This window comes from Heterodontus francisci, chromosome 25, assembly GCF_036365525.1.
Source record: "Heterodontus francisci isolate sHetFra1 chromosome 25, sHetFra1.hap1, whole genome shotgun sequence".
NCBI lineage: Eukaryota > Metazoa > Chordata > Chondrichthyes > Heterodontiformes > Heterodontidae > Heterodontus > Heterodontus francisci.
In genome coordinates, this window is record NC_090395.1 from 75006784 (window position 1) to 75032114 (window position 25331).

The following is a 25331-nucleotide window of genomic DNA, read 5'->3' on the forward strand; positions in this document are numbered from 1 at the left end:
TTTGAACAGTAAATTATAAAGAAGATCCCCACCTTTAACAATTGACAAGATTAGAAAAAGTGCTTCGTTCATCAGCACTAACACCATTACTTCAAATATGATGTAAATTCACCCCAAAAAAGGGAGCGGTAAACTCGACAAGCCTGCACTCCCACTCTATGGTTCGAGATTGGGCGGCTGCATCAATTCTCTGTTTTTTGGCCCTTTTGAGCACAGCTTCCCTTTGGGAGCATGGGATCAGTGCATTTACACTATAGGGAAAGCAAAAAAGGCATCGGAGATCCAAAAAGAGAAAAAAGACCTTCTGGTCAAACTCATGATGCTTTCTACACAAGGAGGCTCACGTATTGTAGGAGTGGACGTAGAGTTTATGCATCGTAGCTTGCTGCAATGAGAAGATGTAGATCACAGTTCTGTGGAGGATGTCATTGGCTTCTGCAAAGAACTGGTCAAATCCCCAACATTTGGCCTGGTCAGCCTCCAGGATACTGGCGAGGATTGGAACTAACAAGGCCTTCAAACCCCTGGAGGAAAACAGCAAAGGAGGAAAAGGAACAAAGTAAATCAGTTATAGCGGTCATCAGTAGCTGCACAAGTTATTAATCAAACAGGGGCAAGCCAACGAACATAAGAAATAGGAACAGGAGTAGCCCATTTGGCACCTCAAAACTGCATTGCCATTCAAAAAGATCATGGCCAATCTTCAACCTCAACTCCACTTTCCCAACCAATCCTTGGACCAGTGAGAGTCAGCACCTTCAGGAACTGTCCCCCAGTGAGAGTCAGCACCTTCAGGAACTGTCCCCCAGTGAGAGTCAGCACCTTCAGGAACTGTCCCCCAGTGAGAGTCAGCACCTTCAGGAACTGTCCCCCAGTGAGAGTCAGCACCTTCAGGAACTGTCCCCCAGTGAGAGTCAGCACCTTCAGGAACTGTCCCCCAGTGAGAGTCAGCACCTTCAGGAACTGTCCCCCAGTGAGAGTCAGCACCTTCAGGAACTGTATCTCAGTGAGAGTCAGCACCTTCAGGAACTGTATCCCAGTGAGTGTCAGCACCTTCAGGAACTGTATCCCAGTGAGTGTCAGCACCTTCAGGAACTGTATCCCAGAGACTCAGTGTCTGTGGAACTGTACCCAAGTAACTCTATTGACTTAATCTTAAAAGACAGAACTTGCATATGTGAAGCAACTTGTCTTCAGAACATCACAACCAATGAATTACTTTTGAATTGCACAGCATGATCCCACATAAAGTAAATCAGTTAATTAGCCAGTTGATGTGGTGTTTCTGGAGGGAGGAATGCAAGCCAGGATATCAGACTCTTCTTCAGATCGTGCAAGATGATTACCAACCAACTGGACACAAGCCTTGGTTTGACATCCCATTAAAGATGACACCTCTAACACTGCAGCACTCCTTCAGTGGAATCATAGCCTGCATTGTGTGTTCAAGTCCTGGAGTAGGGGTTGAACCCACAATCTTCTGACTCACTGTCAACTGAGCTTCGCTGCCATTTCAGAACAAACTCTTTGATCCTTATAGTGCAGATCAGATCCACCATGATCTAACTGACTGGCGAAACAGGCATGAGGGGCTGAATGGCCTCCTCCTATTCCCATTGGTCCAGTGCATCTTGTGGGTTGTTTGTATGATCACATCTTGTTTTTTTTCCTCGTATGATCAGTTTCAGACCAACCAAAAGCACTCAAAATGTGTAACTATAAAATTCCAGCCAGCCATCTATCAAAGATCAGAGACAGAGGACAACTCTGCTCCATTATGCTCCATCTTCGGAAGACTTACTGTGAGACCCTGCAGCTGATTGGCAGTTCATTGCTCCATTCCACCGGACCGCAGTCTCTGTGCTGCACTCCTGCAATTGCTCCCTCTGGTTTCTCTGTTGTGATTTTGTACCTGGAATTAAACCATTTCGAGATGATAAAAAGCTGGCCAATTTCCGAGATAGATGGATGGGATGGTTAGGAAAGAAGAGATGGGGTGGGGAAAAGAATGGAATTGGATAGAAGGATGGGTGAGAGACTGAATGGGATAGAGGTAATGGAATTGGATGAAAAAATAGGATGGGATAGAAGGATGAAAAAAAGCATGGGAAAAAAGAGATGAGATGGGCTGGGATGGAGTGAAACAAGATGGATGTAGTGGGGTGGCTGTAAAAATGGACAGTGAAGGGAAGACAGCTAAAAATAAACAGAGGGGAAATTTTTGGATGCAGAATTGCACAGATTAACGTAAATATGTGATTCAAAAGCCTTGCTTAAAATGACATACATCATCTCTTTGTTCTTGCGGGGTCCTCCATACGGAATGAAAGGTAGACTGCCAGTAGCTGCTTGGTAGAATGTCACCCCAATGCTCCACAAATCCACTGTGACACCATATGCCTTTTTCTGAGGTTTCCGAAGTACGGCGCGTTCATACATATCCGGGTGCTGCCGAGGCGCAAAGACAAAGCAGTTAATGTTTAGAGATTGCGGCTTCCCCCTCTACACAGCCCTAGTCCCACTAATTCTCGTTTCCTTAAGACACTGACAGTTGCTGGGATTTTATTAGATGGGAGTTTTCTGGCATCATTCTGAGCCTAGCCAGGGAGTGTCAGCAGGCTCTCTAAATTAAGAAGATCGGAGCTGCGACTGACCCTGGCTACATCCAATCTCCATGTAAAAGCTTTTGTCAGTGAAGTGTCACTGGCTAGTGGTCAGGAGCAGAGCCCCCCCTCGCACCCCTCCCCACTCCCATGATACCTTTCCTCCAGTAGCAGTCTGTTGACATCAGGTAATTCAACAAAGACCATCGACAGAATCTAGAACTTTTTTTTATTCATTCATGGGATGTAGGCGTCGCTGGCTATGCCAGTATTTATTACCCATCCCTAATTACCCTTGAGAAGGTGGTGGTGAGCTGCCTTCTTGAACCGCTGCAGTCCATTTGGGGTAGGTAGACCCACAGTGCTGTTAGGAAGGGAGTTCCAGGATTTTGACCCAGTGGTAGTGAAGGAACGGTGATATAGTTCCAAGTCAGGATGGTGTGTGACTTGGAGGGGAACTTGCAGGTGGTGGTGTTCCAATGCATCTGCTGCCCTTGTCCTTCTAGTTGGTAGAGGTCGCGGGTTTGGAAGGTGCTGTCTAAGGAGCCTTGGTGCATTGCTGCAGTGCATCTTGTAGAAGGTACACACTGCTGCCACTGTGCGTCGGTGGTGGAGGGAGTAAATGTTTGTAGATGGGGTGCCAATCTTCCTATCAACCTTTCTGACCTGTATCGCTCTGTAACATTCCCAGAGATACATTTAACCCCATTCTTTATCGGTAATTCCTCCTCTATCTCCTGTTGGGTCTCCATATGGTCAGTGCTATTGTGCAGTGAGAGTTTGCACAGGAAGACAATTTGCTCAAGGGGCAGTAGGATGCAGGTGCTACAGTCCCTCAACTTTCCCTTCTGCCACACACGGTATCTTGCCTCTGCTCTGCCTCCTCTCCCGCACACCCCAATAGTGACACCCCACAGATTCAAAACTTGGTGGCATGGGAGAGTCAGTCACTGATGCCCCAATGCATGCCAGCACACCAATAATGGGCTTGAGAGTCTAGTATTGAATCATTCAGATAATGGATCTCCTATCACATTGTTCAGTTTGCTACAGCATACCCTTTGCTGTCAGTATCTAGCTAGAAGCACATGGGCACAGTCCATTGATTTACCCACTCGTTTGCCACTGTGAAGTGTGCGAGAGATGTCAGTATTCAAACGCATTTTACAGCAGGTGGCATTTGTGCAAATGATCACCAAATGAGGTTAACATTTTTTTTTAAGAGATACAGCACTGAAACAGGCCCTTTGGCCCACCGAGTCTGTGCCGACCATCAACCACCCATTTACACTAATCCTACACTATTTCCATATTCCCACCACATCCCCACCTGTCCCTATATTTTCCCTACCACCTACCTATACTGGAGGCAATTTCTAATGGCCAAATTACCTATCAACCTGCAAGTCTTTGGCATGTGGGAGGAAACCGGAGCACCCGGAGGAAACCCACGCAGACACAGGGAGAACTTGCAAACTCCACACAAGCAGTACCCGGAATTGAACCCGGGTCGCTGGAGCTGTGAGGCTGCGGTGCTAACTACTGCGCCACTGTGCTGCTACTGTCATTATACATGGCCTTGCTCTACTCACTGATGTAACGTTTACGGCAAGGGTGTTGGCACTGTCAGGAAGAGAATATTACGTGAGTTAATATACAAAAAAACAAGGATTGGCCTTCACAACCATCAGCAAAGGTGCACCAAGAGAAGACACCCCACTTAAATTGATTGTTTGCTGTGTGTCCATCATCTTTCGTAGATGGAAGATGTCAACATGCAAAAAAAAAAAAAGAGTTAAGGAGCTCTGGATTGAGACTCATTACTGAGAATTTAGACAGGTTGGGTGAGAGAATGTGTTATGAGTCTTGATTTGCTCAGGTTTCCATTCAGCACTGGCAGGAGAGAAGGGACCAGGCAAAACTTTTCGAAAGCACAGCTGCTGGAATCCAACTGAGGGTTCCTCTCGGACCAATAGGAACATGGGAACGAGAAATAAAAGCCAGGGTCCATCGAGTTCACCTTCCACCATCCCAGGAGTCACATGATACAATGATAATGGAGTCATTGACAAATCACAGTGATCAATCTCTATCAATGAGTCTATAACAGAGCCAGATATGAGGTGAGGAAAACCTCCAGTGGTGGAGTGCTTTGGGAAACGAAGGCCCAAACTCACCTGTTCCTCCCTTGAGGGCTTGAGTTATAAAGAGAGATTGGATAAGCTGGGTCTGTTTTCCCTGGAGCGAAGGAGGCTGAGAGGGGACATGATAGAGGTATATAAAATTATGAGAGGCATAGATAGGGTAGATAGCCAGAGTCTGTTTCCCATGGTAGGGGTGACTAAAACTAGAGGGCATAGATTTAAGGCGAGAGGGAGGAGGTTTAAAGGGGATCAAAGGGGTAAATTTTTCACACAAAGAATAGTGGGTATTTGGAATGAGCTGCCTGAGGATTTGGTGGAGGCAGGAACTGTAGCGACATTTCAGAGGCATCTGGACAGGTACTTGAATGAGCAAGGCATAGAGGGATATGGAATTAGTATAGATAGGCATTATGGTCGCCATGGATGTGGTGGGCCGAAGGGCCTGTTTCTATGCTGTACGACACTATGACTCCCTCACATGCTCCATTTACCACACGTCATATCTCAGATTACTCACCTACTGGATCCCAAAATGTTATTTTCTGAAAGAAATCTAATTTGCATTTGAATGAGTCTATATTAACTGCTCCCACTGTCTCTCTCAGGAGCGTGCTCCATAGAGTGACCCTCGATCACTGAAATACTGTTTTGAATTTTCCCTTCTGAGTGCAGCTGTGTTCCCTGGTCCTACGGTTCGGGACTAGGGGAACCAACTTGTCATGGTCGACATTATCTGTAGAATCTTAAAAGCAGCAATCAGATAACTTCCTAACCTTCTCTTTTACAGGAAGAACAAGTCCAATGATGAGCGACATTGGATTACAGGTATTTGTTATTTATTTTAGAAGGTTACTAACCAAATACTCCTCGGTCCCGTACAGCGACATGAATTTCTCATCATCTTCGAGTTCCCGAGCAGCTCCAAAATCTGTCAGTTTATAGACCGACTGACCATCATCTCCAACCACTCGCATGATATTCCCTGGCTTAATATCCCGATGGACTACTCCATTGTCTCTCAACTGGTTCATACCACCAACTGGTAACAGAAGAGAGAGCGAGTAGTGATGTGCAGAGGAAAAGAACGCCACTAAAAGTGCCATTTTGGGGCCTTTTGCTTGTAGGACCTGGATCACAATCCAACCCCACCTGATTTGGTGGCTTCTCCTCGGGGAGTTCTGTCCCGTGTCCTGGCCAACATTTATCCCTCAATCAACCACGAAAACAGATGACCTGGTCATTATCACATTGCTGTTTCTGGGAGCTTGCTGTGCACAAATTAGCTGCTGTGTTTCCTACATCATAAAAGTGACTACACTTCAAAAGTACTTCATTGGCTGCGAAGGGCTTTCGTGAAAGGCGCTACATAAATACAAGTCTTTCTTTTTCCTGATTCAAAGGCGTCCGAAATGAACATGACTAAAGAATGTTTCACACCTATTCCTTGCGTGTTTGAGGCCCTCGGCATAAAGTCAATAGAATTTAGGGCAATTAACAGCTCATAGCTTTCTGCTGGTGGGAATGTTACACCATGTGACACATAACAAATTATTCTATTGTTAAATTATGTGGACAGTTTGCATAGTCTAGATTCTGATGAAAGGTCACTGACATGAAACGTTAACTCTGTTTCTCCGTCCACAGATGCTGCCAGACCTGCTGAGCTTTGCCAGCATTTTCTGTTTTTATTTCAGATTTCCAGCATCTGCAGCATTTTGCTTTTGAATAAACTTGATTGTATTGCCTTGCGTTTAGGGGATGATCTAACCGAGGCGTTTAAGATGATTAAAGGATTTGATAGGGTAGATTAGATAGAGAGAAACTATTTCATCTGGTGGGGAGTCCAGAACAAGAGGTCATAACCTTAAAATTCGAGCCAGGCTGTCCAGGGGTGATGTCAGGAAGCAGTGGAAATCGGGAACTCTCTCCATCAAATAGATGTTGCATTTGGGGGTAATTAAAATTTCAAAACAAAGATTGATAGGTTTTTGTTGGGTGAGGGGATTAAGGGTTATGGAACTAAGGCAGGTGGATGGAGTTAAAATACAGATCAGCCATGATCTCACTGAATGGCAGGACAGGCTGGAGGGGCTGAATGGCCTACTCCTGTCCCTATGATTTGGCCAATTCTTTTAAGGGCACAAAATCCGATTGATTGAAATGAACACAGTTCAATTGCAGCTAATGTGGGAGATTTTCTGATTGTTTGGTTCAGTGCAGCGTTTTCACCTCCGAAGATCCCACTCTTGGACCTGAGGGAACGCTGCATTCTCGGAGGTACCTGTCTGTTTCTTCAGGAGGGAGGGAAGGATACCAAGTTACTGTTGGGTGAAGAGATAGGCTGTGTCTGGCCAACAGTTATCCTTCAACCAACTCCACCATTTATCTGTAACAAAAACAAGAAATGCTGGATTCACTCAGCAGGTCTGGCAGCATCTGTGGAAAGAGAAGCAGAGTTAACGTTTCGGGTCAGTGACCCTTCTTCGGAACTGACAAATATTAGAAAAGTCACAGATTATAAACAAGTGAGGTGGGGGTTGGGCAAGAGATAACAAAGGAGAAGGTGCAGATTGGACCAGGCCACATAGCTGACCAAAAGGTCACGGAGCAAAGGCAAACAATATGTTAATGGTGTGTTGAAAGACAAAGCATTAGTACAGATTAGGTGTGAATATACTGAATATTGAACATCAGCAAGTGCAAACCTGAAGAAAAACAACCTGAAAAAAACAGTGGGTAAGCAAACTGAACAAACTAAGATGAAATGAAATAAATGCAAAAAAAGATTGTAAAAAATGTAAAAAGGAATGCAAAAAAAAGGAAGAAAAAATAACTAAAAATGACTAAAAATGAAAGTAAAGTGGGGGGCTGTCATGCTCTGAAATTATTGAACTCAATGTTCAGTCCGGCAGGCTGTAGTGTGCCTAATCGGTAGATGAGATGCTGTTCCTCGAGCTTGCGTTGATGTTCACTGGAACACTGCAGCAATCCCAGGACAGAGATGTGAGCATGAGAGCAGGGGGGAGTGTTGAAATGGCAAGCAACCGGAAGCTCAGGGTCCTGCTTGCGGACTGAGCGGAGATGTTCCGCAAAGCGGTCACCCAGTCTGCGCTTGGTCTCCCCAATGTAGAGGAGACCACAGTGTGAGCAGCGAATACAGTATACTACATTGAAAGAAGTACAAGTAAATCGCTGCTTCACCTGAAAGGAGTGTTTGGGGCCTGGGATTGTGAGGAGAGAGGAGGTAAATGGGCAGGTATTACACCTCCTGCGATTGCAAGGGAAGGTGCCCTGGGACAGGGACGAGGTGGTGGGGGTAATGGAGGAGTGGACCAGGGTGTCGCGGAGGGAACGATCCCTTCGGAATGCTGACAGGGGAAGGGAGGGGAAGATGCGACTGGTAGTGGCATCACGCTGGAGGTGGCGAAAATGGCGGAGGATGATCCTTTGGATATGGAGGCTGGTGGGATGAAAAGTGAGGACAAGGGGAACCCTGTCACGGTTCTGGGAGGGAGGGGAAGGGGTGAGGGTAGAGGTGCGGGGAATGGGTCGGACACGGTTGAGGGCCCTGTCAACCACAGTGGGGGGAAATCCTCGGTTGAGGAAAAAGGAGGTCATATCAGAAGCACCGTCATGGAAGGTAGCATCATCAGAGCAGATGCGTCGGAGACGGAGAAACTGGGAGAATGGAATGGAGTCCTTACAGGAGGTAGGGTGTGAAGAAGTGTAGTCGAGGTAGCTGTGGGAGTCAGTGGGCTTATAATGGATATTGGTAGACAACCTATCCCCAGAGATGGAGACAGAGAAGTCGAGGAAGGGAAGGGAAGTGTCAGAGATGGACCATGTAAAGGTGAGAGAAGGGTGGAAATTGGAAGCAAAGTTGATAAAGTTTTCTAGTTCGGGGCGGGAGCAGGAAACGGCACCGATACAGTCATCAATGTACCGGAAAAAGAGTTGGGGGAGGGGGCCTGAGTAGGACTGGAACAAAGAATGCTCGACATATCCCACAAAAAGACAGGCATAACTGGGACCCATGCGGGTACCCATAGCGACACCTTTTACTTGAAGGAAATGCATGGAGTTGAAGGAGAAGTTGTTCAATGTGAGAACAAGTTCAGCCAGGCGGAGGAGGGTGTTGGTGGATGGGGACTGGTTGGGCCTCTGTTCCAGGAAGAAGCGGAGAGCCCTCAAACCATCCTGGTGGGGGATGGAGGTGTAGAGCGATTGGACGTCCATAGTGAAGAGGAGGCGGTTGGGACCAGGAAACTGGAAATTGTCAAAATGACGTAGGGCGTCAGAAGAGTCACGGATGTAGGTGGGAAGAGACTGGACCAGCGGAGAAAAGATAGAGTCTAGATAGGAAGAAATAAGTTCAGTTGGGCAGGAGCAGGCTGACACAATGGGTCTGCCGGGACAGTCCCGTTTGTGGATTTTGGGAAGGAGGTAGAAGCGGGCTGTCCGGGGTTGCGGGACTATGAGGTTGGAAGCTGTAGAGGGAAGATCTCCAGAGGAGATGAGGTCAGTGACAGTCCTTTGGACGGTGGCTTGATGTTCGGTGGGGGTCATGGTCCAGAGGGAGGTAGGAAGAGGTGTCTGTGAGTTGGCGTTGAGCTTCTGCAAGGTAGAGGTCGGTACGCCATACAACAACAGCACCACCCTTGTCTGCAGGTTTGATGACCATGTCGGGGTTAGACCTGAGAGAACGGAGTGCCTCAAGTTCAGAGGGGGACAGGTTAGAGTGAGTGAGGGGGGCAGAGAAATTGAGACCACCATTTATCTGGCTGTGCAATCCTGCTCTCACATAATCACACTTCAAAAGTATTTCATTGGCTGTGAAACACTTTGGGACATCCTGAGGATGTGAAAGGCGTTACAGAAATACAAGTTTCTTCTTTGCCCGGCGCTTATAAATGGCAGCTCCAGACTCAGCCACAGCTAATGACCTTTCAGTAACTCTGGCCTGAAATGGCTGCCATTCACTCTCTTTGGACACTTTGAAAGGTAACGGGAACGTTACACTGGTGGAGCCAAGGGGTCACTGATCGGGTGTTGGGGTTGGAGCATAGTGCTGGGGCTGTAAATATTTCACCCCACCTCGACCCCCACCCCACATTTGTCAAATTCCCCTCTGGTAGCACAGATCCATAAAATGAGCTCCATCAGTGTAATCAGGCAGAACGTTGAGACAGTGTGAAACTCACCAACACTTTCCAACACAATTAGAAACTCGGCTTCCGACAGTCCAAATGCATTTTCCGATTCTTCCAGAACATTGAGCAGACTCCCACCAGCACAGTATTCCATCACCAGGACCTTCTGTTTGGTGATTCCCTAGAGGACAGGCACACTGAGAAACATTATAATCCCACAATACATGGCTGGGGGAACGGCACACAGGACAGCAGTGGGCCGGAATATGCATCACATCTGGCAACTGCATACACGCACCAAGGGGTCTGACCATCAGCAACAGTGAGGTTGGCAGGCTGGGAAATCACAGAATCAAGTCCAACTCGTTTGTGGTCGTTAAGTGGTTCTCAGGGTCAATCTGTGATTTTAGAAATAGAAGGAGCACATTTAGCCTCTCAAGCTCGTACATCATTCAATAACGTCATGGCCGATCTGTATCTTAACTCCATCTACCTGAGGGGAGTCTCTTTTGTAAGGTAATTCTTGAGGTGTCTCTGGTGTTGCTCTGAGGTGCCTCTTATGTCTGACGGTTCTAGGAGTCACTAGTTGTTTTGGGGTGGGGGTTGGGGGCCAGATCTCTAGCAGGTGGGTTTCTCAGGTGTGTATTGGTTCTGGGGTAATTCTCCTGTTAAGAACATAAGGAATAGGAGCAGGAGCCGACCATTCAGCCCCTCAAACTTGCTCTGCCATTCAATAGGATCATGGCTGATCTTCTACCTCCTCTCCCCATATTCCTCGATTCCCTGAGAGACCAAAAATCTGTCTATTTCAGCTTTAAATATACTCTGCCCTGTCAAGTCCCTTCAGAATTGTGTATGTTTCAATGAAATCATCTCATTCTTCTAAATTCCAGTGAATACAGTTTACTCAGTCTCTCATTCCAGGAACCAATCGAGTGAACCTTCACCGTACTGTCGCCAATGTTAGTATATCCTTCCTTAGATATGGAGACCAAAACTGTGCTCAATTACTCCAGGTATGGTCTCACTGAAGCCCTGTACAATTGTAGTAAGATTTCCTTATTCTTGTACTCCAGTTCCCTTTTGCGATGAAGGCCAACACGCCATTTGCCTTCCTAATGTGCTCTCTATGAAAGTCCATCTTTCTGGGGAGGGTCACTGCCTTGTTCTGGGGGGGGGGGCGGAAAGGGGGGAGCGCTGGTGGGGAAGGGTCCCCCTGCCCCGAGTTGTGTGGGGGGTCTCTGTTGAGGGTTGGAATTGCAGTGAGTTGATAGAGAGAGTTAGGATCAGATACTCACCACTTCCTCCACTGCAAACAGCTTCACAATATTCTTGTGGTTTAATTTACGTAACATTTCAAACTCCCTCATCTGCACTTCATAAGGCCGCAGATAACTGACATGATTAAACACTTTGACAGCATACTGATCTCCAGTTTTCTGTAAAGTAGATTTTGAAACTGTTACAAATTATGCAAGAACAGGAAAAGGCAGTCGGCTCAATAAATCTTGTTTTATTCAATTGTCCCCACCTTCTTCAGCATCCTTCTCTCTCTTCAGAAACACATCTAATCAATGACCACAATTCATAATGTCCACTCCAACATCCTCCCTGATAACTTATTCCTCCAGTCTATTACTCTTTGGGTAAAATTCGTTCCCCAACCTCCCATCTTATTCCTAACATCCCCATTTTAACCATTTCCTGGGATTTGAACTCCAACTGCAGGGAACAGAAGAAATAGGAGCAGGAGTAGGCCATTCAGCCCCAACAATTTTGAAACTGCAACTAGCTTTATTTGCCCCAGAATCAAACCACTTCAAAGCTACAGAATTAAGATTTATTTAGAGTGTACGTGCTAGAGCAAGATAAATTTAAAAACAGTAAATGCAATAAGTACTGGGCAGGTCTGGCAGTATCTGTGGAGAAAGAGTTAACATTTCAGATCAATTATCTTTCATCAAGATAAAGTTGGCCAGTCGGGTAGCAGGGCACATTGAATTATTAATGTAAGATCATAAGAAATAGGAGTAGGAGTAGGCCATTCTGCCCCTCAAGCCTGCACTGCCATTCAATAAGATCATGGCTGATCTGTCCCAGGCCTCAACTCCTCTTTCGGGCCTGCTCCGCCTAACCCTCGACTCCCCGAGATTTCAAAAATCTATCTACCTCCTGAAATACATTTAGTGACCTAGTCGCCACAACTCTCTGAGGCAGAGAATTCCAGAGATTCACCACCCTCTGAGAGAAGAAACTCCTTCGCATCTCAGTTTTAAATGTGTGACCCCTTATTCTGTAACTATATCCCCTAGTTCGAGATTCCCCCGCCAATGGAAATATTGTCTCAACATCTACCCTGTAAAGCCTCCTTAAAATCTTACATGTTTCTATAAGATCACCTCTCATTCTTCTAAACTCCAATGAATAAAGGCCTAACCTGTTTAGCAGTTCTTGATAAGACAATCCCTTCATCCCAGGAATCAGCCGAGTGAACCTTTTCTGAACTGCCTCCAATGCTAGTATATCCTTCCTTAAATACGGGGACCAAAACTGTACGCAGTACTGCAGGTGTGGCATCACCAACACCCTGTACAGTTGTAACAAGACTTCCCTATTTTTAAACTCTAACCCCCTAGCAATAAAGGCCAAAATTCCATTTGCCTTCCTAATTACTTGCTGCACCTGCTTTCCAACTTTTTGTGTTTCTTGCACAAGAACACCCAGATCCCTCTGCACTGCAGTATTTTGTAGTCTTTCTCCATCTAAATAATAATCTGCCTTTTTATTCTTCCTACCAAAGTGGATGACCTCACACTTTCCCACATTGAACACCATCTGCCAAGTTTTTTCCCACTCACTTAACCTATCTATATCCCTTTGCAGATTCTTTGTGTCCTTATCACAACATGCCTTCCCACCTATTTTTGTATCATCAGCAAATATGGATACTCTACACTCTGTCCCTTCCTCCAAGTCATTAATATAGATAGTAAATAGTTGAGGCCCTAGGACCGATCCTTGTGGCACCCCACTAGTTACGTCCTTCCAACCTGAAAAAGACCCATTGATCTCCACTCTCTGCCTTTTGTGTGTTAGCCAATCCTCAATCCATGGCAACACATTACCCCCAATACCCTGAGCTCTTACTTTGTGCAATAATCTTTTATGTGGCACCTTATCAAATACCTTCTGAAAATCCAAATACACTACATCTACCGGGTTCCCCTTTATCCACCCTGCTTGTTATGTCCTCAAAGAACTCTAACAAATTTGTAAAACATGATTTCCCTTTCATAAAACCATGATGACTCTGTTTGATTGCATTATGTTTTTCTAAATGTCCTGCTATTTCTTCTTTAATAATGGACTCTAGCATTTTCCCAATGACTGATGTTAAGCGAACTGGTCTATAGTTTCCTGTTTTCTGTCTCCCTCCTTTCTTGAATTTAGTCCCATCAGTTTGTCCAGCACCTTTTCCCTTGTGATAGTGATTGTTACAAGTTCCTCCCTCCCATTTACACCTTGCTCATCTATTATTGTCGGGATGTTTATAGTGTCCTCCACCGTGAAGACTGATGCAAAATATTGGTTTCAATTATCTGCCATTTCCCTGTTCCCTGTTATTAATTCCACAGTTTCATCCTCTAAGGGCCCCACACTTACTTTAGCTACTCTCTTCCTTTTTATATACCCGTAGAAGCTCTTACTGTTTGTTTTTATATTTCTTGCCAATTTACCCTCAGAATCAATTTTCTCTCTCTTTATTAGTTTTTTAGTCATCCGCTGCTGGTTTCTAAAAAATTCCCAATCCTCTGGCCTACCACTCGTTTTCGACACATTGTACGCCTTTGTTTTTGATTTGATACTTTCCTTAACTTCTTTTGTTATCCACGGGTGGTTCATCGTTCTCTTTGAGTCCTTCCTTCTGAGCGGAATAATGTTTGCTGAGTGTTATGAAATATCTGCTTAAATGTCTGCCACCGCTCTTCGACTGACTTCCCCTATCTCAGCCCGCTTTAGACAACTCTTTTTTCATACCTCTGTAATTGCCCGTGTTTAAGTTGAAGACACTGGTTTAAGACCCGAGTTGCTCTCCCCCAAACTGAATTTGAAATCCTACCATGTTATAATCGCTTCCCCCTAGAGAATCCTTATCTACGAGATCTCTTATTAATCCTACCTCATTACACATTACCAAATCTAAAATAGCCTGTTCCCAGGTAGGTTCTGCAATGTATTGTTCTAAGAAACAATCCCTGATGCACTCGACAAATTTGTCTTCCATGCTACCCTTGCCAATTTGATTTGTCCAGTCTATATGCTGATTAAAATCACCCATGATGATTGCAGTGCCCTTCTTACACGCCTCCATTATTTCCTGGTTAACACTTAGCCCTATGGAGAGGCAACTTCTCGGGGGCCTATAGATCGCTCCCACCCATGATTTCTTTCCCTTGCTATTACTTATTTCCACCCAAACTGATTCTACATCATGATCTATTACTCCTGTATCATTACTCACAACTGCACTGATCCCTTCCTTTAATAACAAAGCTACCCCACCTCCTTTTCCTTTCTGCCTATTATTCCGGAACGTTGAATATCCTTGAGCATTGAGTTTCCACTCCTGGTCATCCTGCAACCACGTCTCTGTGATAGCTATCTAATCATATTCATTTATTTCTATCTGTGACGTCAGCTCATCTATCTTGTTACAAATGCTACATGCATTCAGATAAACAGCCTTAAGCTTTGACTTTTTACCTTTTTTACCTACTCTGGTTCTAATTTCTGCTGTACTCTTATGCTTGTATTCTCTGTCCCTTCCTATCACACCCTGATTGACGTACGCCCCTTCACTACCCTGCACCTCTGCTCTCTTGTTATTTAGTTTGCCTTGCATTTATATTTTTAAAGAATTTTTTTTTCTCTTTTCTGCAAGGTGCTGAGAGTACAGTTCCACAGAGAGACAGATTAGACACTCGTCACAGGCGATTGGACAGTCTAAGGCATAGTCAGGGAAGCTCTTTCCAAACTGGTCCGGTTGGGAATGATCCAGTCTGAGAGGCAGTGAGTTTTTTCCCTTTCTCTCTGTCTGCCCTCTCTGGTGGTTGTAAAAGATCCTATGGTCTGATTTGAGGAAAAGCAGGGGAGTTCTCTGTGGCATCCTGGCCAATATTTATCCGAAAACAACAACAACATCCAGTCATCATCTCATTGCAGAAAGAGTTTGGCAGTGCACAAGGGAATCTATTTCAATGCAAGGAGTAGAGCAAATAAAGCAGATGAGCTGAGGGCACAGATAGACATGTGGCAGTATGATATCATAGCTATTATAGAAACATGGCTGAAGGAGGGACAGGAATAGCAGCTCAACGTTCCTGGTTACAGGGTTTTCAGACGCAATAGGGAGGGGGATAAGAAAGGAGGGGGAGTGGCAATTTTGGTCAAGGAAACTATTACAGCTGTGAGGAGGGATGATATGTTGGAAGGTTCATCAAATGAGGCCATATGGATTGAGCTCAGGAACAAAAAAGGGGAAATCACACTGCTGGGAGTGTATTATAGACCCCCAAACAGTCAGAGAAAGATAGAAGAGCAGATACGTATGCAAATCTCTGAGAAGTGTAAAAACAACAGGGCAGTAATAGTCGGGGATTTTAATTACCCCAATATTAACTGGGATAGTTTTAGTGTGAAAAAAATTGAGGGAGCAGAATTCTTGAGGTGCATTCAGGAGAACTTTTTTGCCCAGTATGTAGCAAGTCCAACAAGAGAGGGTGCAGTTTTACACTTAGTTTTCGGAAATGAAGATGGGCAGGTGGAAGGAGTGGCAGTGGGAGAGCATTTTGGTGACAGTGATCATAATTCAGTCAGTTTTAACATAATTATAGAAAAGGACAGAGATAGAACAGGAGTTAGAGTTTTCAATTGGGGCAAGGCCATTTTTACTAAACTGAGGAGTGATTTCGTGAAAGTGGACTGGAAACAGCTACTTGAAGGTAAATCAGTGTCAGAACAGTGGGAGGCATTCAAAGGGGAGATTCAAGGGGTTCAGAGTAAATAGGTTCCCACAAAGATAAAGGGTGAGACAGCCAAATCTAGAACCCCATGGATGTCAAGGAGTTTACAGGGTAAGATAAGGCAGAAAAAGAAAGCTTATGTCTTATACGAAGAACTCAATACTACAGAAAGCCGAGAGTATAGAAAGTGGAGGGGTGAAATCACAAAGGAAATTAAGAAAGCAAAGAGAGGGCTTGAAAGAATATTGGCAAGTAAAATCAAGGTGAACACAAAGATGTTTTATCAATACATTAAGAGTAAGAGGATAACTAAGGAGAGAATAGGGCCCATAAAAGATCAAAAAGGTGAACTTTTTGTTGAAGATATCGGTATGGTTCTTAATGAATACTTTGCGTCTGTCTTCACAAAAGAGGGGGACGATGCAAATATTGCAGTTAAGGAGCTAGACTGTGAAGTATTGGATGTGATAAACATAGGGAGAGAGGAAGTATTAATGGAATTAGCATCTTGAAAGTAGATAAATCACCAGGGCCAGATGAAATGTGTCGTAGGCTATTAAAAGAAGCGAGAGAGGAAATAGCAGAGGGTCTGACCATCATTTTCCAGTCCTCACTGGATACAGGTGTGATGCCGGAGGATTGGAGAATTGCTAACATTGTACCTCTGTTCAAAAAGGGACCGAAGGATAGACCGAATAATTACAGGCCAGTCAGTCTAACCTCAGTAGTGGGCAAATTATTGGAATCTATTCTGAGAGACAGGATAAACTGTCACTTAGAAAGGCACAGGTTAATCAAGGATAGTCAGCATGGATTTGTTAAGGGAGGATCTTGTTTAATCAACTTGATCGAACTTTTTGAAGTAACAAAGAAGTTAGATGAGGGTAGTGCAGTTGATGTGGTCTACATAGATTTTAGCAAGGCTTTTGACAAGGTCCCACATGGCTGACTGGTTAAAAAATAAAATCCCATGGGATCCAGGGAAATGCAGCAAGGTGGATACAAAATTGGCTCAGTGGCAGGAAAGAAAGGGTAATTGTTGACAGCTGTTTTAGCGACTGGAGGGCTGTTTCCAGTGGCGTTCTGCAGGGCTCAGTACTGGGTCCCCTGCTTTTTGTGGTGTATATTAACAATTTGAACGTAAATGTAGGGGGAATGATCAAGAGGTTTTCGGACGACAGCAAGATTGGCCTGGTGGTAGATAGTGAGGAGGATAGCTGTAGGCTGCAGGAAGATATTGATGGTCTGGTCAGATGGGCAGAAAAGTGGCAAATGGAATTCAGGCTGAAGAAGTGTGAGGTGATGCATTTGGGGAGGTCAAACAAGGCAAAGGAATACATGATTAATGGGAAAATACTGAAAAGTGTAGAGGAAGTGAGGGACCTTGGAGTGAATGTCCACAGATCCTCGAAGGTAGCAGAACAGGTCAATAAGGTGGTTAAGAAGGCATATGGAATCCTTTCCTTTATTAACCAAGGTACAGAATATAAGAGCAGGGAGGTTATGCTGGAACTGTATAACTCATTGGTTAGGCCACAACTTGAGTACTGTGTGCAGTTCTGGTCATCTCATTACAGAAAGGATGTAATTGCACTAGAGAGGGTACAGAGGAGATTTACGAGGATGTTGCCAGGACTGGAAAAGTGCAGCTATGAGGAAAGATTGGATAGGCTGGGGTTGTTCTCCTTGGAACAGAGAAGGCTGAGGGGAGATCTGATTGAAATGCATAAAATTTTGAGGGGCCTGGATAGAGTGAAGGTGAAGTGTCTATTCACCTTAGCAGAGAGGTCAGTGACTAGGGGGCATAGATTTAAAGTGATTGGTAGAAAAATTAGAGGGGAGATGAGGAAAACCTTTTTCATCCAGAGGGTGGTGAGGGTCTGGAACTCACTGCCTGAAAGGGTAGTTGAGGCAGAGACCCTCAACCTATTCTAAAGAAGTCTGGATATGCACCTCAAGTGCTGTAATCTGCAGGGCTACGGACCAAATGCTGGAAGGTGGAATTAGAATAGGTAAATCGTTTCTCGGCTGGCACAGACACGATGGGCCAAGTGGCTTCTTTCATGTACCTTATACCTTCTATGATTCTATCATCTCATTGCAGATTGTGGCATCTTGCTGTGCACCATATCCACCCTGTCACCATATCCCTCAACCCCATCTATGTATCATAATCACTCAATCTCTTCTCTCTCATCAAACATATCAATTGCTTCGTAACCCCATTTATACAACCACTCCCATATCTTTTCCTTATCCATTACCATCTGGATGAAAAGTTCCCCCAATTTCACATCTTCATCCTAACTTCTGTCATGCCAGGCCCCCACCTGCCAAGAATGAGGTACATTAATTTTGTCATGAACATTGATTTTAAATTGTTACTGGAGTGAAGAAAGTACTTGTTAAACAGATCAGCCATGGCTGGAAAAGACATTTGCATATTAACAGACAGTGCTGGAAGGACAAAGGACCATTCCCTGACACATTCAACCCACAATGGACCTTGATCACCAGGTATTTGTGTAAGAGGCGCATCCAGGCCCTGCGAAGATGATACAATCCACAGAGCCAAGGCAAGTCACATGACTAACCTGCTTGACAACCTGGGTTTTTCTGAATTGTACAAACAGTTTGAACTCAAAGTGTCTGTTTGCTCTTGGATTGAAAAGACCTCTCCTAGCTGGCTTGCCACAGCCTCTCCTCCTATCTGCTCCCATATCTTTCTCATGGAACTCCAAATCCACTGAAGACACATGAATCCCGAGAGAGAAAAGTCTCCTACAGTGAACAAGGTTTAAGAAGAATACTGGGCCCCAGTGAAAAGTAAGATGTACCTACAATCAAGGACTCTACAGTGAGCTTGAAGGACCCTCTTCAGAGATTGCCTCAAACCTTTCCACTTTATTTTTCTTCTGCTCTTTTCTGTCTCTATCTGCATGTGCGTATCATGTAGGCATGCTCGCGTGGGTGCATCGTGTATCCGTAGACGTTAACCGAATTAGAGTTTAAATTTATTAAATTTCAACCTTTCTTCTTTAAACCTAAGAAAACCTGGTTGTGCTAGTTTCTTTGCCTTATAATTGGAAAGTGGTGAACAAGGTTTCACCAAGCGGGAGCTAAAAACAGTATGTTTAAAATTAAACCCTATTACAGTAAGATCAGGTGAAGGCTGAAAGGGAACCCTAGACCTCTTTCTCACTGGGTCATAACACTTCGCAATTTTATCTCTTGTGTTTGAATCCTTCACCCAAGATGGAATGTACTTTACCTTGTGACGTGCTTTATACACACTTGCAGTTGCTCCCTGTCCAAGGACATCACTGAGTAACCAGAGGTAATTAACTGTGCTCTGCATTCCTGGTCTAAGAGACAAGTCTTCCTAGACGGACTGCGGAATCAAGAAGAAAACACATCAGATGACAGGACTAAAGCCACGGCTGACAACTTTCTCCTAAATCTCCCACCATGGGTCTTTTGATGTATTGACACAGAAACAGAAAGAAGTTACAACATCGAAACAGGCCATTCAGTCCATCCAGTCTGTGTTTGCATTTAACTTCCATGCCAACCACATTTACCTACCCTGTTCCCACATACATTCAACCCCTTTTTCTTCATTCCCCCCCCCCCTCCCCATTTGATTTAATCTGGAATGTTGACATAGTTTCTGCCTCAATCATTTACCTTCAAATTGAATTCCACATCCTTAAAAACTCTGTGTGAAAAGGTTTCTCTTATCCTCTGTTCTAAACCTCATTGAAACTTCTATCTATGTCCTCTCGTTCTTGGCCCCTCAACTTCTTGAAATGGTCTGTTATCTATCCTGTCTCATCCTTTTATCATTTTGAATATTTCTATTATATCCCTCGTAATCTGCATTGTTTTAACAAGAAAAAAATCCAATTTTTCAAGCCTTTCTTCATATTTGTGTTCCCTCATCCCAGGCAACATCCTTCTAAAACCTCAATATCCTTCCTGAACGTTTGGAGCCCAAAAACTACAGTGTCTCTCAAACTCGGGTCTGCAGAGACTTTCTGGGGGTCCCTGAAATAGTTGAGCAATGGCTGGAAGTGGGCTTGGAGCAAACTGCGAGGGGGGAGTGGAGTGTGGGCACCACATACAGTGCAGAGTGGGCTGAGTGTCTCACCCCTGGAGGGGGATGTACCTGGAGGAATGCTGAGAGTGGCACAAAGGTTGCCAGATAGACCCACAATTGCCAATATTGGTGGTGTGCACCAAGTAAGTTCAGCCATGGTCGAGAGAGTTTTATAAATATTTAAGGACTACATATTAAAACTCAAAGGGTGCCAAATTACAATGTTTGCCCAGGCAGTCTGAGCATTATAATTTAGACAGGAGGTCCAGGATTACTAATCCAACCAAAAATGTTTGAGAATCACTACATTACACACGGTAATCTCACTAAAGCTCCTCATTAACTCTCGGCTTTTATATCCTTAAGAATTCCATTTGCTTTTTTCATAACCTAATCAACCAAAGGGGTTGCCTTTAATGTCCTTTTAACCATTCCCCACGGCACCAAACTGACCTCCATTCACAGTTATCATTACTGCTGATATTTTTGTTACTGAAATACATCATCATGGTTGAATAGGTAACTGTCGCCTCTGAGGTTGTGGGTTTCAGCCACACTCGAGAGACTTGAGCGCAAAAAAGGTGGACACTGAGGGAGTGCTGCACTGTCAGAGGTGCTGTTTTTTTGGCGAGATATTAAAACAAGGCTCTGTCTGCGACTACAGGTGGATGTAAAAGATCCCATAGCTTTATTTGAAGAAGAACTGGGGAATTCTTCCTGGTGTTCTGGTCGATATTTATTCCTCATCCTACAAACATCACAATAAAACAGATTATCTGGTCATTATCACAGATGTCAGTGGGAGCTTGCTGTGCGAAAGTTGGCCGCAGCAATGGTGATTTCAAAGTACACCACTGGCTGTAAAGCGTTTTGAGATATCCTGAGGTCTTGACAGATGCTACATAAATAATTTTTTTTCCCTTTAGTATCAGTTTTAAGCCGCAATGTGACAGTATCACTGCTTTTCCCTTCAACTACCTGTTCTCGAGACACCAGACTGTCCCTTTAACAGAATCTATGTGACTCCTGGTCAGCCTTGTAGCATTAAACAGGGAAACCTCTGGACCAAACCCAATTCACTTCCAGTGGAGATTTCCACTGTCCCCTCAACAAATCATTAGGGATTAATATCTGCAGAGAAAGCTTTCAAACTGAAACTGAATTGGAATCGGTTTTGCCAGCAGCCATTGAGTTAAAAGTCTGAAGTGACAAGTTTTCCAGATACACGGGAAAGTGGTTCCCAGTTCTCCAGGTATTTAAATCCAACTCACCTGCAAATCCTGACGCTCAACAAAGCTCCGGATGTCGGGATTTTCCTGCTCACAATCCGGACTGAACAAAAACTGAAACTAACCTCGAGTCACTTTCGCTTCCTCGTCCTTCCGCATCTCCGACTCCTCCGTGTGTGTCTCTCGGGAACTGCAGCGCAGAATCGGCGCAAAAGCAGTGCAGAGAGCCGCCTCCATCCTCACAGGACCAGGACCAGCACCAGCACCGCCAGTTTCCGGAGATTCATTCATCTGCTGCCCCAGGAATTCCAGAGTTAATCGGCCAGAAAGCGGGTGGGGTAGGGAGGGGGTTGTGGGGTAGAGGAGAGGGTGGTGGGGCAGAGGAGAGGGTGGTGGGGGAGAAGGGGGTAGGGGAAGGTGTTGGGGAGGGGAAGGAGGTGGAGTTTCATTGCCATCCAAACCACACTCCAATGAAGACTCTCCAATTGGCTGTGGGAAGGCGGTTCGTGAGGTTGGACAAGCCAGTGACCAATGGCAGGGGGTTATTAGTTGTATCTTGTGGGCGGTTTCACCAATCAGCGTTGGCGAACTCGCCTTCAATCTGCCCATCCCTCATCTCCAACATCACTAAAACAGATGATCTGCTCATTTATCTCATTGCTGTTAGTGGGAGCTTGCTGTGTGCAAATTGGCTGCCGTGCTTCTCTCTTTTGCAACAGTGACTACACTTCAAAGGTTCTTCATTGGCTGTAAAGCACTTTGGGACACCCTGAGGCCATGAAAGGCGCTATATAAATGCAAGTTGGTCTTCCTCAGTTTCAGCTGCTCAGTGATGTGTCTGGGTCCTGAGATGAGGCCAATTACAGGAAAGTTGCTGCCAAAGCTACAAAGGTTTAAATAAAGGCATCTTCTTGGTGTTTGTGTGGGAAATCCTCAGGGTGACTCCTGCCTCGCTGGCAGTCGGTGAGCCGATATCAGTAAACTCCCTCTAAGACCAAGTGTCTAATCACTTGTTCCAATATCTCCTCATGTGACCCAGTCTCAATTTTTGTCTGTTAAAGGCGCTATGCAAATGCAAGTTGTTGGTTATGGGAAAGCCATTTCTCCTCATTGCTCCTCAAACGAAAGCCATTTCTACCACGTGCATTAAAGATTTGCAACAGCTACTTAAAATCAGATAAACTTTGCAATTAGGAAAGGGATAGTGGGAGCAACAGGACATTATACTTTTCATTAATTAACCTACCTTCTCCCCATATCTCTCAACCCCACCTACCCACCTTTTTTTTTTAAAGTTTGTTTATTGGGATGTGAGAGTCACTGGCAATGCCAGCATTTGTTGCCCATCCCTAATTGCCCTTGAACTGAGTGGCTTGCTCGGCCATTTCAGAGGGCAGTTAAGAGTCAACCACATTGCTGTGGGTCTTTGTTGTTAGTTACACGACACCATTACAGAGACTAGCTTTCAATTCCAGATTTTTACTTATTAAATTAATTAATTAATTGAATTTAAATCCCACCAGCTGCCGAGGTGGGATTTGAACCCATGTCCCCAGGACATTAGCCTGGGTCTCTGGATTACTAGTTCAGTGACTTACTACTATGCCACCTTCCCCCCAAATCCCTCAATCCCACCTTCTCCCCATATCCTATAATCTCTTATCTCTCTGGGAACACATGTAGTTGTCGCTTGAATCTATTTACATTGCCCACTTCATCATATATCGCTGGAAACTAATTCTCTACCAATTTGTGTGTAAAAGTTCCCCAATTTCCCTTCTTATCCCTGACATCGTCACTTTTAATTTGTGTTCCTGGGATTTGAGCTGCCGTGATCCAATTTTGTCAGTTCCCTTTATCATCCTAACACCAACAATGAAAATTCCTCAAATCGGAACTTTCCTCACGGTTCTTCACAGCTGAGATTCCCAATGTCTGGAATTACTTCCGTCATTTGTCTCTGTGCTCTTTATAATATTGAACACATTAATTCCTGGCAGTGTGCAATGTGCCAGTTCGGTGTGTACTGCAGGACCTAGGGATGGAAAATCTCTGAGAGTGTTCGGGGAGCACATGGGCTCCTGAAGACTGACAGCAGAAATACCATTTCTGCAAAACAGAGAATGACTTTGAATTTTTGACAATTTGTTTTGAGCAAATAGATGAAAATAAAATCTTGATTTGTCAGTGAAATCCCCAAAAGAGATTGTCATCTCAGAACATGATTTCACACTTCTTTGGTTTCACTAACTGATCTTTATGGGTTGGCTGGTTAGCTGTGTTGTGACTGACTTTCCGATAACACAGTTAAGGGAGCAATGATTTAAGATTAGAAATATGCGGGGGTGGTTGGGGTTAGTGGTGAGAGAGACTGGCAGGCCCATCGCACACTGTACCCCCAGAGAGAGAGAGAGAGAGAGAGCGACCTATCGCAGACAGCTTGGTCACGGCTGGTGCTCACCTTCTGGGGAGGGAAACTGTGACCAATTTCAGGAAGAACTTCAGAAAATTTCATCCCACTAACTTGTAAACTTCCCTGCTCTGTCCTGCCTGTAAACCTTCCCCTATCGTGTCCTGTGACGTTGTATGAATTAGGGTCAGCTCGAAGCAGATGCCCACTGTTCAGGAACTGGCTGCTCAAGGCTGCTGAGTGGGAAAAGGACCTGAGGGTTAAACTGCATTGAAGGTCAATGATCAGTGCAAACAAAGGCTATTGTGAAAGCAAATAGGATGCTGGGATTTCATTGTCTGGACAATGAAATATAGAAATCCTTTCTCTGTACTGGATTTCTGTTGGTCCACATTTGGAATGCTATGTCCAGTTTGGTCCTTTGACATGTCAGTCATCTGTTCACCTTCTCGCTTTGCAGGAGGGAGAGTGAGGCTGAGATCGAGAGTGACAAAGAGTGGTTGAGAGAATGAGAGCGAGAGAGTGATCGAGATAGAGAGTGAGAGTGGGAGAGGGAGAAAGAGGAAGAGAAGAGAGAGTGAGTGAGGCTGAGACTGAAAGTGAGAGAGTGACAGAATGATAGAGAGAGACCAAACAACAAAGTAAGAGATAGAGACAGAGGGAGAGAGAGAGAGAACGAGAGGAAATGAGAAATGGAGACAGAGGGACAGAAACAGAGCTGGAGAGAGGCTGAGACTGAAAGTGAGAGAGACAGGGAAAAAGAGTGAGAGACAGAGGAAGGGAGAGACAGAAGGAGAAAAGGATGGAGCATAAGAGAGTGAGAGACCAGAGAGAGACAGAAGGAGGGAGAAACAGAGGACGATCTCATCCCATTTAAAACTCCTTTCCATACTGCAGTGTTTGATCTATTTGGGTTTGGCTCTGATCCTGGGCTCCCCTCAACATGCCTTTCATCCTGTTACAAAAGCATAGGCTGGAAATCTGAAATAAAAACAGAAAATGCTGGAGATGTTCAGCAGGTCTGACAGTATCTGCTGAGAGAACGGTGAGTTCACTTTTTGGGTGTAGACCTTTCATCAAAACTGTTTTTCTTTCAGAAGAATTTTACCCAGCTCTTGAACCCTGAGGATTTGAGAGTTTAAGAGAAATTCCAACATCTGCAGGATGATTGGTTACCAGCTCAGATGATGCAGACTGAAACAGACCATAATATCACCATTCCTTATCTCACACTGCAAAAGTACTTCATTGGCAATAAAGCTCTTTAGGATGTGCTGCAATTGCATGATAAATGCAAGTTCTTTTTTTCTCCAGTCTACTTGCATGTTTAACTCTGAACGTCTGAGCCCGAGCACTGATAGGTGGGACTTACGAACATACGAATTAGGAGCAGGAGTAGGCCACTCGGCTCCTTGAGCCAGCTCCGCCTTTCAATAAGATGATGGCTGATCTGATTGTAACCTCAACTCCACATTTCCACCTACCCTCGATAACCTTTCACCCCCTTGCTTATCAAGAATCTATCTATTCTGCCATAAAAATATTCAAAGACTCTGCTTCCACCACCTTTTGAGGAAGAGAATTCCAAAGACACATGATCCTCAGAGAGAAAAAAATTCTCCTCATCTCTGTCTTAAATGGGTGACCCCTCATTTTTAAACAGTGACCCCTCG

General features: G+C 44.7%; 1 protein-coding gene across 3 annotated transcripts in view; it reads right to left on the reverse strand.

Moving 5' to 3' along the window:
- Nucleotides 1–21487, reverse strand: part of LOC137384001 (serine/threonine-protein kinase TBK1-like) — a 75751-nt gene extending 54264 nt beyond the window's left edge. Inside the window, exons 1-8 of one of the 3 annotated variants that reach the window (XM_068057531.1) lie at nt 21291–21484; nt 19192–19311; nt 11196–11336; nt 9949–10063; nt 5605–5786; nt 2288–2448; nt 1802–1912; nt 345–524 (exon numbers count right to left, since the gene is read on the reverse strand). In XM_068057531.1, the coding sequence (XP_067913632.1) occupies nt 345–524; nt 1802–1912; nt 2288–2448; nt 5605–5786; nt 9949–10063; nt 11196–11336; nt 19192–19278 (977 nt within the window). In that variant the 5' untranslated portion in view covers nt 19279–19311; nt 21291–21484. Of the gene's footprint in view, nt 1–344; nt 525–1801; nt 1913–2287; nt 2449–5604; nt 5787–9948; nt 10079–11195; nt 11337–19191; nt 19312–21290 lie in introns of all 3 variants that reach the window. The other 2 variants (XM_068057530.1, XM_068057532.1) reach the window with 2 other exon arrangements.
- Between the last annotated feature and the right edge of the window lie 3844 nt (nt 21488–25331).